At 41.3% G+C, this 16,081-nt stretch overlaps 1 protein-coding gene across 6 annotated transcripts in view; it reads right to left on the reverse strand.

Moving 5' to 3' along the window:
- The window catches only part of TNFRSF19 (TNF receptor superfamily member 19), a 125,181-nt gene that overhangs the window by 37,142 nt on the left and 71,958 nt on the right, over positions 1–16,081 (reverse strand). For 5 of the 6 annotated variants that reach the window (XM_060194706.1, XM_016192770.2, XM_060194704.1 and 2 more), the window contains 3 exons: positions 14,063–14,165; positions 11,869–12,280; positions 4,700–8,217 (listed from right to left, as the gene is read on the reverse strand). In XM_060194706.1, coding sequence (XP_060050689.1) covers positions 8,209–8,217; positions 11,869–12,280; positions 14,063–14,165 — 524 coding nt within the window. In that variant the 3' untranslated portion in view covers positions 4,700–8,208. Of the gene's footprint in view, positions 1–4,699; positions 8,218–11,868; positions 12,281–14,062; positions 14,166–16,081 lie in introns of those variants that run through there. The other variant, XM_060194705.1, reaches the window with a different exon arrangement.

A 16,081-nucleotide genomic window follows, 5' to 3' on the forward strand; every position in this document is an offset into this window, starting at 1 on the left:
CAAGTTGTGGGCAAGGTCCTATGTGGGGCCCACAAAGGGGTCTATTTTGTTGTTCCTAATAGAGATCACAAGGTGAGAGGGATTTGAGGTCTAGGCCCATCATGTCTGTTCGGGAATCTCAGGACTCTCTGGCTAGGGCCCCAGCTGATGGGGTGGCCTGATAGTGACTAAAGAGTCATCATTAAAGTATGCCGATCTCTTTCCCTTATTCAGCTTTTGCAGTCCTTTCTTTGCTAAGGTTAGCTTTGAAGTGAGTGATATAACTGTAATAGGAAGTAGGTGAGAAGGGTATTTAAGTCTAATTAGATACTATTTCTTTAGGAACTGTATACTGAATCACTGCAGACTATTGTGTACTTTTGCTTTCAGGTATATATTTTGCCCTAATTTATGGATACATGTGGACATATGCACTATCTCATGGGACCTGGTCTATATCTAGGAATATAGGATGATCCCACTCATAAACAGAAGTTGAGAAAGAAGAACAGAAAGGGAAACTAAAAGCAGGATTTGACTGAATTTGGAGTAGGGCACCAAAGTAAAAACCCTGGGGTGAGGGTGGATGTGAGGCTTCCCAGGCAGTGAGGGGGCGGGGGAGCAGTGGATGGAATGGGACACAGTCTTTTGGTGGTGGGAATGGTGTTTATGTACACTCCCATTAATTTGTAGTCATATAAATCACTATTTAATTAATATGAGAGGGGAAAAATTGATTGTATGTCTCAAACTTTTTAAAGCACAGACTGAGTCTTTTTAATACATAGGCTGAGTTTTTGATATATTGACTCTCTCAAAAGCCTAGATCAGGGAGAACAGAAGCAACCGGTGGCACAGCTATATACAAATAATGTCAAAGAACATAAATTATGGTGATGTTATGCATACAACAAATCCTAACAAAGGGATTTTTCAAAGTTAACCCAATTACCAAATAATGTATGTGATTATAGCAATAATTATCTATTGTCTTCTTAACCCTAAAATAGCAGGAACCTCCCACTTCCTCAATAGAGCCTATATTTCCCCCAGTCCTGGAACCTCTTGGGTGGGGCTCACTTTCCTGCAAGCTTCTCTCAATTCATACCAAATGATACTGCATCTGCTGATCCCAACCTAATCAATGCAACGAGTACCACCTCAGCATGCTTCACTTCAGACTGTGTCCAGAGACGTCAGGCGTGGATGTCAACCCTTCACCCTTATTACTTGGGTGAGACCTTTCCTTTCATAGTATTCTCTAATTCCATTCCAGGTGGGGAGTGAGTGTTTATTGAACATAGAATTTCATCTGCAAAGAGAACATCTGAGGGTGAGGGGTGGTGAAGATTTCATAGCCGTGGGACAGCACTGAGTGCCACAGAACACCACAGTGTGGAGTGGTTGTGACAGGAAGTGATGCATAATTTGCAAAGTTTTCAGAAGACTGAGTGCACGTTACCATGCATGAAGATTTGGGTTCAAGTAACTAGTTCCCCACCTGCAGGGCAGAAGCCTCACAAGCAGTGGAAAGAAAGGAAAAAAAGAGAGATTGAAATATAAAAAAAAAAAAGAGTAAAGAGAGTAAGGGAGGAAGGAAGGAAGGGAGGTGAGGGGGAGAAAGAAGAAATTCTCACTTAACTAAGAAAAAAAAAGGGGGAGCTGGGCGGTAGCTCAGTGGGTGTGAAGCGCAAAGACCAATGTAAGGATCCTGATAGGAGCCCTGGCTCCCCCACCTGCAGAGGACTCACTTCACAGGTAGTAAGCAGATCTGCAGGTGTCTATCTTTCTCTCCCACTCTCTGTCTTCCCCTCCTCTCTTCATTTCTCTCTGTCCTATCTAACAATGACATCAATAACAACAATAACAACAACAAAAAAAAACAAGGTCAACAAAAGGGAAAATAAATAAATATAAAAAAAATTTAAAAAAGAGGGCTTGGGTGGTAGCACACCAGGTTAAGCTTTCATAATGCAAAGCACAAGGACCAGTGCAAGGAATCCAATCCGAGCCCTCAGCTCCCCACCTACAGGGCAGGCCACTTAGCAAGTCATGAAGCAGGTCTGCAGGTGTCTTTCTCTCCCCCTCTGTCTTTCCCTCCTCTCTCAATTTTTCTGTTTATTCAACAACAACAGCAGTAACAATAACAATAATAGTAACAACAACAATGGTATAAAGATGGCTACCAGGAGCAGTGGATTCATAGTGCAGGTACTGAGCTCCAGCAATAAACCTGGAGGGAGGGAAAACAAACAAACAAACAAAAACTCAACCCAAAATTTGGGTGAGAATATGGTTGGAATATTCACCAGAATTGCAAAGGGTCATAAATAGGAAAAAAATGCTCCAGGTCATTGATTGTTAGAGAAATGCAAATAAAGATGACAATGAGATACCATTTCACTCCTGTGAGAATGTCATACATCAGGAAAGACAGAAACAATAAATGTTGGAGAGGTTGTGGACCTAACCAGTATTACAGTGAACTGCTGACATCTTTCAGTATAATTCCATTGCTGAAATTCTCAACTGGGTTTTATGGACATGTCTCGGGTAATTTAGAAGACTGTGGAGATTCTCATACTATTGTTAAACTCAAGACGACTGAGAGATTAATATAAGTATACAGACTGTATTGAATACCAAATTGAAGGCAATATCTTCTTAGGTTATAATGAAACAAACAAATAACAAAAACAAACAAAAACACCAAGAAAATGCAGACAACAGTTTGGGCCCTTTAGCAGTGGCAGCAATAAAGAAAAGATCATTGCTTTATGTGACTTTGGGATAATCTGTTGTTCTGTGCTTGTGTAAGGTTTTGCAGAATGCTGAAAAGTACAGGCAGTTGCACTGGTCACAAAGGACAAAGGAAAAGTCTAAGTGAGCCAAGAGCATCGGCCAGCATGGTGGTGGAGAAGCAGGTGTGTGTATGTGTGTGTGTAGGGGAGGGAGGAGTGTTAATCACTTATCTCATGGAAACCAGTGTTTCCCACATGTTGCCCAGATGATGGAATATAGTGATACTTACAAACAACACACTTTTCCAGGAAGTTTAAAATCTTCTATCAAAATACAGTGATAGGGTTGGGGAGATAGCAAAATGGCAATTCAAGCTCTTAGGTCGCAGGTTCAATCCCCAGCAGTACGATCAGCCAGAGCTGAGCAGTGCTCTGGGATAAATAAATAAATAAATAAATATTCAAGGATAGTCTTCCCAAAAGACTATAAAGTCTTCCTTAATGCAGGAAAGAGGAAAAAAAAATTGGGCTCCAGGTGGTGGCGTACCTGGTTAAGCACACACATTACAGTGCAGAAGGTTCCAGATTCAAGCCCCTAGTCCCCCACCTGCAGGGAGAAGTTTCATAAGTGGTGAAGCAGGGCTGGATGTCTCTCTGTTTCTCTCCCTCTCTCTCTCCTCCACCCCTCTCAACTTCTGTCTCTACCCAATAATAAATAAATAAAATAAAAAGATTAAAAAAAATTTTTTGAAGTCATGACATATTTAAAAAAATTGAAGAAAAACTTGGACTTTCATAGTATCAGGAAAGTTATGGGAGCTCCAGTGGCACAATCGGTTAGTGCGCGGTACTTATACAGGAAAGTCATGTCCTCTTATCAGGCCATCTTCTCCAGAAGAACACCTGAGGCTGGGTAGTGAAGCATCTGGCTAAGCACACGTTATAGTGTGCAACGACCCAGGTTCAAACCCCGGCCCCCACATTCAGTGAGAAAGCTTTATGAGCGATGAAGTGGTATGCAGGTATTTCTCTGTCTCTGTCCCTCTCTATATTCCCCCTTCCCTCTCAATTTCACTGTCTTTATCCAATAAATAAAAATTTTAAGTCTCAAAAAAAACAAAACACCTTGCTGACTGCCAACATGAATGCTTATAAAAGAGTTGGCAGGTGTATTGCACCAAAGTAAAAGACTCTGGGGTGAGGGTTTCAGGTCCTGGAACATGATGGCAGAGGAGAACCTAGTGGGGGTTGTACTGTTATGTGGAAAACTGGGAAATGTTACACATGTACAAACTACTGTATTTACTGTCGACTATAAACCATTAATCTCCCAATAAAGTTTTTTTTAAAAAGAGGGCTGGCAGGTGGCTTACCCAGTGTTTGATCCCTGTTTGAGACCCCACCTACCACATGGAAGCACCTGCAGGGGTGGGGAGCTGCATGAATGGAGGAGCAGTGCTCCTGAGTGGGGACTCATGAACCACTCACACAGACAACAAGAGTGGGAAACTGAACTGCCTGCCTCCCACCAGCAATCATTTCCTTACCAGGCATATGAATAAGAATAACAGATATCATTAATAAGGATGTCATACTATGAATAATAAGAATATCCGATATCATTATGTTGGGGAGACAGCATAATGGTTCTGCAAAAGACTCCCTGAGGCTCTGAGACCCCAGGTTTAATCTCCAGCACCACCATAAACCAAAGCTCAGTAGTACTTTGATAAAAAAAAAAAAAAAGAAAGAAAAAAGAGAAAAAATAAATATACAGTAAGCATGAAAGGCAGTGAGATAGCATAATGGTGAGGTAAAAGGTGTTCATATATAAGGCTCTGAAGTCCCAAGTTCAGTTCCAAGCACCACCATAAGCCAGAGCTGAGGAGTGCTCCGGTTTCTGTCTCTGTCTTCCTCTGTATCTTTGCCCTCCTCTCTATCATTAAAAAGAAAATAAATGAGATATTTTTAAAAAAGAATACCAGATATCAATTTTATTCACAATATTGTTTTTAAAAAAACGTATTACAAAACTCTTTGTAGAAGAACACAAATGTACACATCTATAATTCCAGTATGCAAAACAGTCATGAAATGGAAATTGATTCAAGCTGACTACTCAAAACAAGGATGGCTAGTTCTCCTTATCTTACCTCTATTGTATTGCTTTCACACTAGCATAGACAATAGTGCTTAACCTAGGTGGCTATAGCATTAGCACCACACCTAAAGGAGAAACAAAAATCTCTATCTGAACAAATAAATTCCATGTACACAAACCTATGAAACCCAAGACTTCTTGTGTGTGCTTCCTGAAGTCTTGACTTTTTCTGGTTGAGTTGCCACTGTGTTAAGACATCTTGATCACAAGCATTCCTGATAATTTGAGTGCTGATGGGTATTCCAACACTAAGAAATGCCAACTTTATTTTTTTCTCCAAGTGCTGACAAATGGTAGTCACATTTCTGTAGCCAGTGTGGTGGTTTTAAAATGGCTTCATCTTGACAAAAGTAAGCCAGAATTTCTCCAATGCAGTATCAGGCACACTTCTTCATCTTGAAATATCTTTATTGATCAAAAGAGATGTTTTGGGGTTTCTTGGCCAAAGTCTCATCCCCATCAACCTAGTTCTCCAGCAAGGGTTGTCCTTGACACTGATGAGGGCTCTACATATGGAAAATGTATCAGGGTTATAAGAAAGAGCACAACCATGGCCTATTGTGATCATCTCTGCTATAATCCAAATGATCAGACTGCAAACAGTGGCACCCATATGTGAACTACAGTGAAGCCACTCAAGGAAACTCAATTTACATTTTTACAGACATACTGTGGTCAAAACCTAAGTATTTTAAATGAATTTCCTATAAACTATGCTCACATGAGTTGTTGAGTAGTGATGCTTAAGAACTATTGGTTTCAAGTACAGCAAAGGAAAACCTAAGGTGGAACTTGGACTGGGTTGGTGTGTTGCAACAAAGAAAAGGACTCTGGGGAAGGAGGGAAGAGAGGGGCTAAAAGAGGGCATTGGTGTTGGGCATTATGCCAGCTCCCCTGCATGCTGTGGTCTATTTACATAATCATTGTTTTGCCTGAGACTTGCCCTGCCTGCAGGGTATTGGTTAATCCCACTGGTTAGAACCTTCGCAACAGCTGCTATGGAAGCTTTCTACCTTCCCAGAGTACCTTGTTTTCTCCACCCTCTTTCCTAGCCAATCCCATTCCTGACTTGCCACTTCCGTTTTTACCCTATAAAGCCCACTGCTGTCCCTGGTTTCATCCTTTTTTCTCTTCCATGTCCCGACCTGGAGAAGACCTGGGGAAGGGCTGGCATGCATAGTGGAACCATTTTGCTAGCTCCATGTGGCCTAAACCCACTGTCCTCACACCCGACCCTGGGACACCCACATGAATAAGATTTGAGGTCCTGCTCCACCACTAGTTCCTGGTCTCTTTTCTCTCCGGAAATGGTAGCCTGGCACACTGGGGTGGGAAAGGTCCTAAGTTGGGGGTGAGAGTGTTTTGCAGACATCTATCATGGGGAGATGAGAGGTTGTATCTATGTACAGTTGTACTGTAAACCATTAATCCTCCAATAAGGGGTGTGTGTGTGTGTGTGTGTATGTAACCACTACAGTTTAGGGTCAACTTGAATAGTGCACTGTTTTGCCATATGTGTGACATGAGTTCAAGCCTGGCCCCCAGTGCACTAGAAGAAGCTTTGGTACTGTGGTGTGTCTCTCTTTTTAAAAAAAGATTCATATTTTCTTAAAAAAGAAAATAAGTCCTTAATTATAGCTGAAACTAGGTTGACACTTAAAAGGAGTTGAGGTCAGCACAAACTTGGGCCAGTTTAACACACTGTAACCTGAAACTTCAAAGGAGGAATTCCAGCCATGAGGACTGGGCTCATTTGATTTCACTAACATCCCTTGCAAGGGAAAAAAACACGTGGTAATAAGTGAAAAGTTGAAAAAAAAAGTCTTAGGAAAGATATATTTTAAATATAGGTAAGACTGATTTGGGCAGGGCAGTTCTGAAGCACAAATCCCAGTGTATTCCAAACACATGGCTGTTTCAATATCTATTTCTTTAAGTTCAAAGGTGACAAAGCTACTAGTAGTTCAAAGACAAAGGCCAAATCAGATGATGTAGGTTTCAGCAGAGAAGACAAGAATTCTGCTCAATTTCTCTGCAGGGCATAAAGGCTCAGGACAAATGGGCCATCTCCAAGTGCATGGCTGAATTTGGTTCATTCAGGTTTTCCCTCTGGAGATAAACCCTAGTGTGCAAATAGCAAGGTGGTAAGGTAAGGGGTGAAGTGCCTTCATAGAAAACCCACACTTCACCCAGCATCACCTGACTAAGGTAGGAGATCATGTGATAACTAAGTTTCACTATGGTAGCTGCAGGTGGTTCAAGCCACAAATTGCACATATTCTTCTGGTCCTAATATGCCATATAGTCTTCTAAGATGGCTCACAGGTGTAAGATTTCAGTAGGAAGGGGCCCTGACATCTTGTCATTCCTAAAGTCATTAGTATATGGTACTATACAAGTAAAAGATTATATTCTTTATAAAGAAAGCCTTCTAGAATAGAAACATTCTGGATCATCTAAAGCTCAGTCGCAGGGACAAAAGACTGTCATCTAGCTATCACAGAAATACACTCACTTTTGTCCCCAGGATATGTGTACACAGTGATGTGTTTTAAGCTCAGGGTGATATGTGACTATTTCCCAGCTGCCTTCCCTAACTCAGATCCCTCTTACTGCCTGCCCCTGGAGGGTGTCATGAATCTGGCTGATGACAGACATGTCATCATGGAAGAGACTTTTTCTCAACTGACCCATCTTTCTTTTGGGAGTTAGGGAGGGCCACAGGAAGTCTGAAGTTAGCCCTTACCTTCTGAACTTAAATGATAAACACACACACACACACACACACACACACACACACACACACACACACACACACACACACAGCCTTTGCCAAACAGAACTTTGGAACTCACTCCCCATAAAACTAAAGGAGTGAATCTGCCATTGACCTTGTAGTAAGGTAACCAGCTCATGTAAAGAGCTGCTAGAAAGAAGGGGTGGGTGGGTGTGTCCTGAGCCTGCAGACCTGTGCAATCTTGGGGAAATCCATGCATTTCCGCAGCTGGTTCTACGCCCATTACTTGGTAGGCTGCACACTCCCCTCATGAGTCTTGGAGGGCAGGCTCATGACAGAGAAGCTTCAAATCCAACAAAGACAAAACAAGTGTCTGGAGCCTGCCTGGCAGTCCTTGAGTTTTCAGCTTCTGTTGGTCTGGCTCAGAAGCAACTGGTGGAAAGGCTGAAAATTCCATCAATTTGGTTCAGGTTTGCTTCTTCCCCAGCAGCCATGCAAAATCCAAGCTGTACTGTTTGTAAGCCCAAGCGGAGTGGCAAGGTCTCCACCAGATCCCACACATCCTCTTCTGCTACAGAGAAGCAAGTCCTTTATGCTTCCTAAAAGAGCAAGGGGAAGAAGGCTTTAAATACATTCCTTCCACATGAATGCTGTCAGCATTTAGTGACAAGGAAAAAAAATCACTGTACATAACTGTACAGGACTAGGTATAACTTTAATAACTCATGAGCAATGAGTTCATTCGATGGTGTTCAAATATTCGGGCACCTGTATGCTTTGAGAATAAAATATTACCTGAAAACTCACAGTCACTCAGGACTGGCACATAGGACTTTTAACAAAGGGTAATGTGGTGGAGGCTGGGTGGTGGTGCACCAGGTTAAGTGTACATAGTACTAAGGGCAAGGACTGGCATAAGGATCCCAGTTTGAGTCCCCGGCACCCCACCTGCAGGTGTGTTGCTTCATAAGTGGTGAAGCGGTTCTGCAGGTGTCTCTCTCTCTCTCTCTCTCAATCTTACTCTCCTCTCTCAATTTCTCTCTGTGTCCTATCTAACAACAACAGCAACTAAAAAAATAAAAGGAAAAAATGGCACCAAGCCTCACTGATAACCCTGGAACCCAAAAACCAACCAACCAAACAAACAGAAAAGGGTAATGTAACCGTATAAAAGTGTTAATCACAATCAGTCCTTTCGCTGAATTTTCAACTTCATCCCAACAGGGAAGGTGCTTTTGTGTGCCATACTCCTTTTAATCATCTAGAGATACAGAGTTCAGGGACCTTTAATCCCTTCTCTGGAAGAACCAAGGGTGCAGCTCTCAGTCTTGGAGTTTAAAACTTCTCTTAAATTATTGGAGGAAGTTTGAGATTACGATTCCCTCTTGTCATAATTTCCCTGGAATAGGGACACTCTTCCTAGAACAGAGATATTCAGTCAAGTAATATTCTTTGGTGGTTCTTTTGCCATAAATGAGAAGTAACCTCTCTTTGGAGAGGACAGCCTTGATGTATGCAGTGACCTGCCGTTCACGTGTTCACCCTTCAGTTGGCATGTTAGATACAAACATTTTTCTAGGTCTTAAGGAGATTATTTAGAAATAGTAGTTTCTAAAGTGTTCTCAGAAAGGGGGCCGAGCAATGGTGCACTTAACTGAGCACATATGCTACCATGAGCAAGGACCCAGGTTTGAGACCCTGGTCTCCACCTACAGGTGTAAGCTTCACAAGTGGTGAAGCATGGCTACAAGGTCTCTGTCTTTCTCCCTTTCTATCCCCTCAATTTCTCTCTGTCCTATCAAAATATAAAAAAATAATAAAGCAAAAATATTTTTAATAATGGGGATTTTATTAATTATGCTGATCAACTCATATGGCAGAAACCACTTTAATGCTACTTCAGAAAAAAAAAGATAGCCAAAAAATAAACAATAACAATTTTAACAGATGAGAAACTAGGGCCCAGTCTTCCCATTTCTATTCTATCTTTTTAAAAAATATTTATTTATTTTATTTTCATTTCTGTTGCCCTTGTTTTTTTATTGTTGTTACAGTTGGTATTGTTGTTGTTGATGTCATCATTGTTGGAAAGTACAGAGAGGAATGGAGAGAGGAAGGGAAGACAGAGGGGGAGAGAAAGACAGACACCTGCAGACTTGCTTCACTGCCTGTGAAGCGACTCCCCTGAAGGTGGGAGCCAAGGGCTCGAACAGGATCCTTCCACCAGTCCTTGCGCTTTGTGCCACGTGCATTTAACCCACTGTGATACCTCCCGACTCTCTTTCTATTCTATCTTTCCTTCAGTATTGTCAAGTAGACAATGAAAATGTCAGTTAAAGACTGACCCCAAGTTGTCCAAGAGGTGGTGCAATGGATAAAGTGTTGAGTTCTCAAGCATGAGCCCCTGATTCAATCCTGGGCAGTATAGGTACCAGAGTGATGCTCCAGTTCTCCTGTTCTCTCTCACAAATAAAATAAAGTCTTAAACAAAACAGACAGTAACCAAAACATCTTTTCCTATAAGCAACAAATTGGCTTCATTCTCCCAGATAGTTTAGCAAAGGAACACTGGTTCCTTCTCAGGAGACAGATGTGCATATCTTTGAGTCATGTCCTCACTTGGTGACACAACTAGTAGAGCCTTTATGTTACAATGTGCAAGGACTGGATACAAAACTGTGTGGTATGGAACTATACATTGTAATCTTATAATCTTGTAACCTATTATTAATAAAAAATAAATAAATAAAACAATATTCAAGGACTCGGGTTCAACCCCACAATCCGCACCTGCAGAAGGAAAGCTTTCATGGATGCTGAAGCAGTGTGGCAGGTGTGTCTCTCACCCCATATGTCTCAATTCCCACTCAATTTCTCTGTTCCTATGCAATAAATAATAAATATTTTTTTTAAAAAAAAATTGAGTCATACAGAGTAAGAAAGACTCTCACACCTATTTTCTTTATCCTGAACTATGATTATCATCATGAGAGTCTGGGTTGTTTTAAACTGCCTGTGTGGAAACATAGTTTTGGAAAACAAATGCATCCAACGTTAGCCAAACCTCTGAACTTCACACAGAGGAAAGGCAAAAATACCCTTGTGTATTTCACAGTATCAAAGCGGTGCATTAGATCACTCTAAAGGGGGAGAATGTTCTGGTTATCTGCCCTTTAATGTCTCTCGAGCAGAAATATTGTGCTTTCCTGAATTATGGATGAATGAACTCATGCTAGAAACCATGTTAACAAAACATGAGCCAGAAGAATGAGAGACTTTTGTTTTGATTCACCATTATAAACTGTTGCTATCTCGCTCTTTATTAGAAGTGCATACATTGTGGCTACTTCCTGTTTTAAATATTTTGAAAACTAAGGTTCATTTACTAAATTTGATATGTTCAATAAAGTGAAGAGAGTTTTTTTCAGACTCGAGATAAAGACCATTTCTTCAGGTGCACTCACAATATTTGCTATTTTTAATTATAGAGAGAAATTGCAAATGAATTATATTTTAACTATCTTCTGAATTCAGAATGTCATAAGTTTACTGAAATTACCCAATTGTTAGACAACATCTGTTGGAAAACTATATATAAAAACTCTCACTAATAAACTATTCTGTATAACCTGAAAATAGCATTTTCTCACTGATGTGCTATATCTTATTTTTTCATAATAATTTGAGTTAAAAGTAACTTTTTGTAGATCACAAACTACTTCTCTAGGAAGTAATGCCCCTATACACCAATCTTAAATACAACTCAATGTTTCTAAGGCTTTTACAAGTCTATAGTCATGATAACAGCACTTTTCAACCCTACCCATCCCCAATAACATAAATCAAAAACAAGTTGAGAATGAATTGGTTCCATGTGGCTATGTACTTCTGAGGTTTCAGTACATAGTCTTAGAAGTGATACCATGGGAACAAACTACAATACACACAGACAGCACTGGGGAGCACCACGACTGGTAGAAAAAAGCTGTGGTATCTATTCTTTCTTCCCATCCCCTTCTCTCTCTAAAATAAAGAATAAAAACATTGGCATTAGGAGGTCATTCAACATCGATATCGTGTGTGTGCAAGGCCCCAAGTTCACTCCATAGCACTACATTTAAAAAAAAAATCAGGGTATCTGAGAAGTTATGCATCATTTCATCAGACTCCTCCACATTTAGGCCAGCAATAGGGTCCCATTCCCTCGGGCCCACCACACATTGATTCTGCACTGGAAGCCACCAACTTACCTGGAATGACATGTGAGTGGCTAGGTTAGGGACATCACTTCTCTCTTGGTCTCTCTGGCTCCAAGTAGCCAGGGCATCCTGAGACAGCGCTGGCTCTGTTTGTGAGTTGGCAGGTTGAGAGAAACTAGCAGTTTCTGGAAAGTTCTCAGAATGAGCTTGGGTCAGAATGCCTCCACCACTAGCCTGATCCTGAGGACCACTGGAGTCCAGGGACACTGAACTTTTGCTTGCTGGGTTGAGCGAATACAAGTCTTCTCCTGTGAGCTCAGGGTAGGAGTTGCATGATGAGGTGTCATCACAACAAGTGGGGTTTTGCATCAGAGGCCAGGCGTCTGAGAACTCACCGCAGACAGACTGTGACAGGGACCCAAAGAAAGCTGGTGAGCCCGTGTCCCCTGCTGGACCTGTACTTCTGGACATATAGGAAAAAACAGCAGTGAGTCTCGAGGGGTGAGAAACCACAGAGCTGCCTCCCAGCTCTATTCTTAAGCACTGTCTGTCTCTGTCTCTCTCTCTCTCTCACTCATTTAATTTCCTTTATTGAGGAATGGTTTACAGCTGAGAGTAAAATACAACAGTTTGTACATGCATAATATTTTCTAGTTTTCCACATTATAATTCAACCCCCACTAGGTCCTCCTCTGCCATCATGTTCCAGGACCCGAAGCCTCCTCTCCAGCCCCAGTGTCTTTTACTTTGGTGTAATACACCAACTCCAGTCCAAGTTCTGCTTAGTGTTTTCTCTTCCGATCTTGTTTTTCAACTTCTATCTATGAATGAGATCATCCCATATTCATCCTTTTGTTTCTGGCTTATCTCATTTAACATGATTTCTTTAAGCTCCATCCAGGATGGGGTAAAGAAGGTGAATTCACCATTTTTAATAACTGAGTAGTATTTCATTGTGTATATATACCAAAGCTTACTCAGCCACTCATCTGTTGTTGGACATCTGGGTTGCTTCCAGGGTTTGGCTATTACAAATTGTGCTGCTAGGAACATAGGTGTACACAAATCTTTTTGGATGGGTTTGTCTGGTTCCTTAGAAACCTTATCCCCAGGAGAGAAATAGCAAGGTCATAGGGCAGGTCCACTTCTAAGCCTCTGAGAGTCTCCAGACTGCTCTCCACAGGGTTCTCTCTCTCTTTTTTAAAGGAATAGTGTTTATTAAGAGAGAAGAAAGGAAGGAAGGAAGGAAGAAAGGAATGAAGGAAGGAAGGAAGGAAGAAAGGAAGAAAGAAAGAAAGAAAGAAAGAAAGAAAGAAAGAAAGAAAGAAAGAAAGAAAGAGTATTTCTCTGGCACATTCGATCCTGGGGATTCAATCTTATGCTTAAGAGTCCAACACTTTATCTACTTTTTTCCCCTTTAGCTAGAGACAGAGAGGCAGAGAGAATGAAAGAGACTACAACTACAGCTTCCTTCAATGCAGTGGGGGCTGGATTTGAATCTGGGTCTAGCACAAAGCAAAACAATACACTATCCAAGTGAGCGATTTCACTGGTCCCACCACCTTCCTCTTAAGCTTTCTAACGGAGATGGCACTTTATAAATTCAGGATTCTAGGGCTCTCTGTGATGGTAAACTAACCTCATTATTTAATTGAATCTGTTTGCATCAAAATCAGTGTAAATCACAATCAATCTTTGTGGTCCAGAAGGTGGTGCAGTAGATAAAGCACAGGACTCTCTAGCATGAGCTTCTGAGTTCAAATACTGGCAGCACATGTACCAGAATGATATCTGGTTAAATATGGCCTAATACCTGAGGCTGGCAAATCAGCTCGTCTTCCATATGCATAAGGTTCAGGTTTAAACCGCAATGGAGGAAGTTTCAGTGCTGTTCTCTCTCTCTCTCTCTCTCTCTCTCTCTCTCTCTCTCTCTCTCTCCTCTCTTAAAGTAAATCTACAGATCAGCTACAGCCCCAGTGATGGGAAAAATAAATGATGTCTATGGATGGTGGGTGGTCACAAGTCATAAATAGGACAACAATAAAGCTAGCGGCATATGACATAGAAAAACATGTGCACTGGGTACTAGCAGCCCTGAAAGACTCAGCTATTTCTTGTCAAGAACTGCCCCCTCCCATGTCCAGAAAGCCATCCATAGTACTGAGTGATTGCTGGCCCACAGTATCACTAGGAAACAGGCAGCTGTGGAGAGCATGTGAGGGTCATGAGGAGGAAGACCCGTTACCTCTCCTGAAGTGTGGCCCTGGTGTGCAGCCTACAGCTCCGAGGTAGCCAAGCTGGGTGACAGCTCTCGTCACAACACAGGGATGGGATCAGATGGACAGGCCCTGGAAAAGCCATATCATTACTATCAAGGGGGAGGGGTGGAGTGTATGTGGGGGAACCAGAGTATCACTCTAAGCACTAATATAGGGGACTTGGGCATGCAGATCCAAGCTCTACACTTTGAGCTCTTCCCCCATAATGCATCACACTATCTTCTTTTATTTTGACTTATTTCTTAAAATTATGTTTTTTGGGGGTTGCACCTAGTAAAGCACACACATCACAGTGAGCAAAAACCTGGGTTCATACTACTGTTACCCCCCCTGCAGGGGAGAAGCTTCAAGAGCAGTGACACAGTGCTGCAGGTGTCTCTCTTTTTCTTTCCCTCTCTACCTCCTTACCTCTCTAAATTTCTGTCTGTATGCAAATAAACAACTTAAAGTCTCATTATAAAAGAAATTATGATGTTTTAAAATATTTGCTTTATTTATTCATTTATTAACTGGATAGACAGAGAAATCGAGAGGGAAGGGTAGATAGAGGAGAAGAGAGAGAGAGATACTTGCAGCACTGCTCCACCACTAAGGAAGCTTCCCCTCTGCAAGTAAGCACCTGTGGCATGAACCTGGGCCTTTGTATATTGTAACCTACCTGTATGTTCTATTGGTTGTGGCACTGCCCAGTTCCTTCTTTTTTAGTTATCATTGAGGCTCAGTGCCTACATGATGATGTCACCACTCCCCCTTTTTCTAAAGATTTTATTTATTTATTAATGAAAAGTATAGGAAGAGAGATATCAAGGACCAGACATTATTCTGGTATGTGTGTTGCCAGGTATTGAACTCAGGATCTCAGGCTTGAGAGCCCAGTGCTTTATGCCACATCCTAGACCACCTTCTTTAACTTACACAGAGAAACAGAGAAGTGGGGAGAGAGAAATATACCAGCAGCACTGCTCCACCACTCATGAAGATTCTCCCCTGCAGGTGGGTGCTATGGAAATAGAACAATAAATCTTCCCCAATCTTACAAACTAGATTGAATTTGTGACTTTTGGTGACTCAGACATGAAAGTCTTTTGCATAATCACTATGCTATCTCTTCATCAAGACTTGGAGAAATTATTTACTTATATGTTTATATACATGTTTCCGGGTGTACTGAAACTTTCCATGAGGGTTACAAATATTCAAAAATGAATATATTCTGTTTAGAGAATGAACACTAATGACTGAGGTGCCATTCAAGCAGCACAAACACCCAGCACACCTCTATTGAAATCTCTCTCAAATCAGGCTCCTATCTTGTGAAAGTTGGACATACACTACAAAGAGAAGGCAAAAATGCTCAGTAGGAAAAAAAAACAGTGATGCTACAAAATTCTTATTCTACATGTGAACCAATCTTAGATGGGAGATGAAATCCTTCAGTTTCTCAGAAACAGAGACTAGAGATTTCCCAGACAGTAAGTTAATCCAACTGGGATTCATTTAACTCAAAACAAAGAATGGTGGTAAGAGACAAGTGACACTACTGAATGTTTAATTTCTTTTATTTCTTAAGAATTAGTTTAAATTTCCTTCAAATCACTTTTCTTAAATTTTATTTAGTTCTGTTAGAGACAGAGAGGAAGGTATATATAAAGAGAGACCTGTAGCACTGCTTCACTGCTTGTGAAGCTTTTCCTCTGCAGGTGAGGACCAGGGGCTTGAACGTGTGTCCTTGCTCACTATAATGTGTACTCAACCAAGTGTGCCACCAGCCAGTTCACCACTCCCTACTACTGAATGTTTTCAAAGGTATCAGACAGCTGCACCATCAGGACAGAGAACTTTTTTGGGGGGAGGTGGGGCAGGGAGATGCAGGCTTCTAAGATGAGATTCCACTTAAAGGTAAGATGATAAAACTTTTCTTTATTCATATTTATTTTAGATAGAGGTAGAAAAGCAGAGAGAATGTGAGAGCACAGCACCAAAAC

Source organism: Erinaceus europaeus, chromosome 7, assembly GCF_950295315.1.
Source record: "Erinaceus europaeus chromosome 7, mEriEur2.1, whole genome shotgun sequence".
In the NCBI taxonomy this organism is placed as follows: domain Eukaryota; kingdom Metazoa; phylum Chordata; class Mammalia; order Eulipotyphla; family Erinaceidae; genus Erinaceus; species Erinaceus europaeus.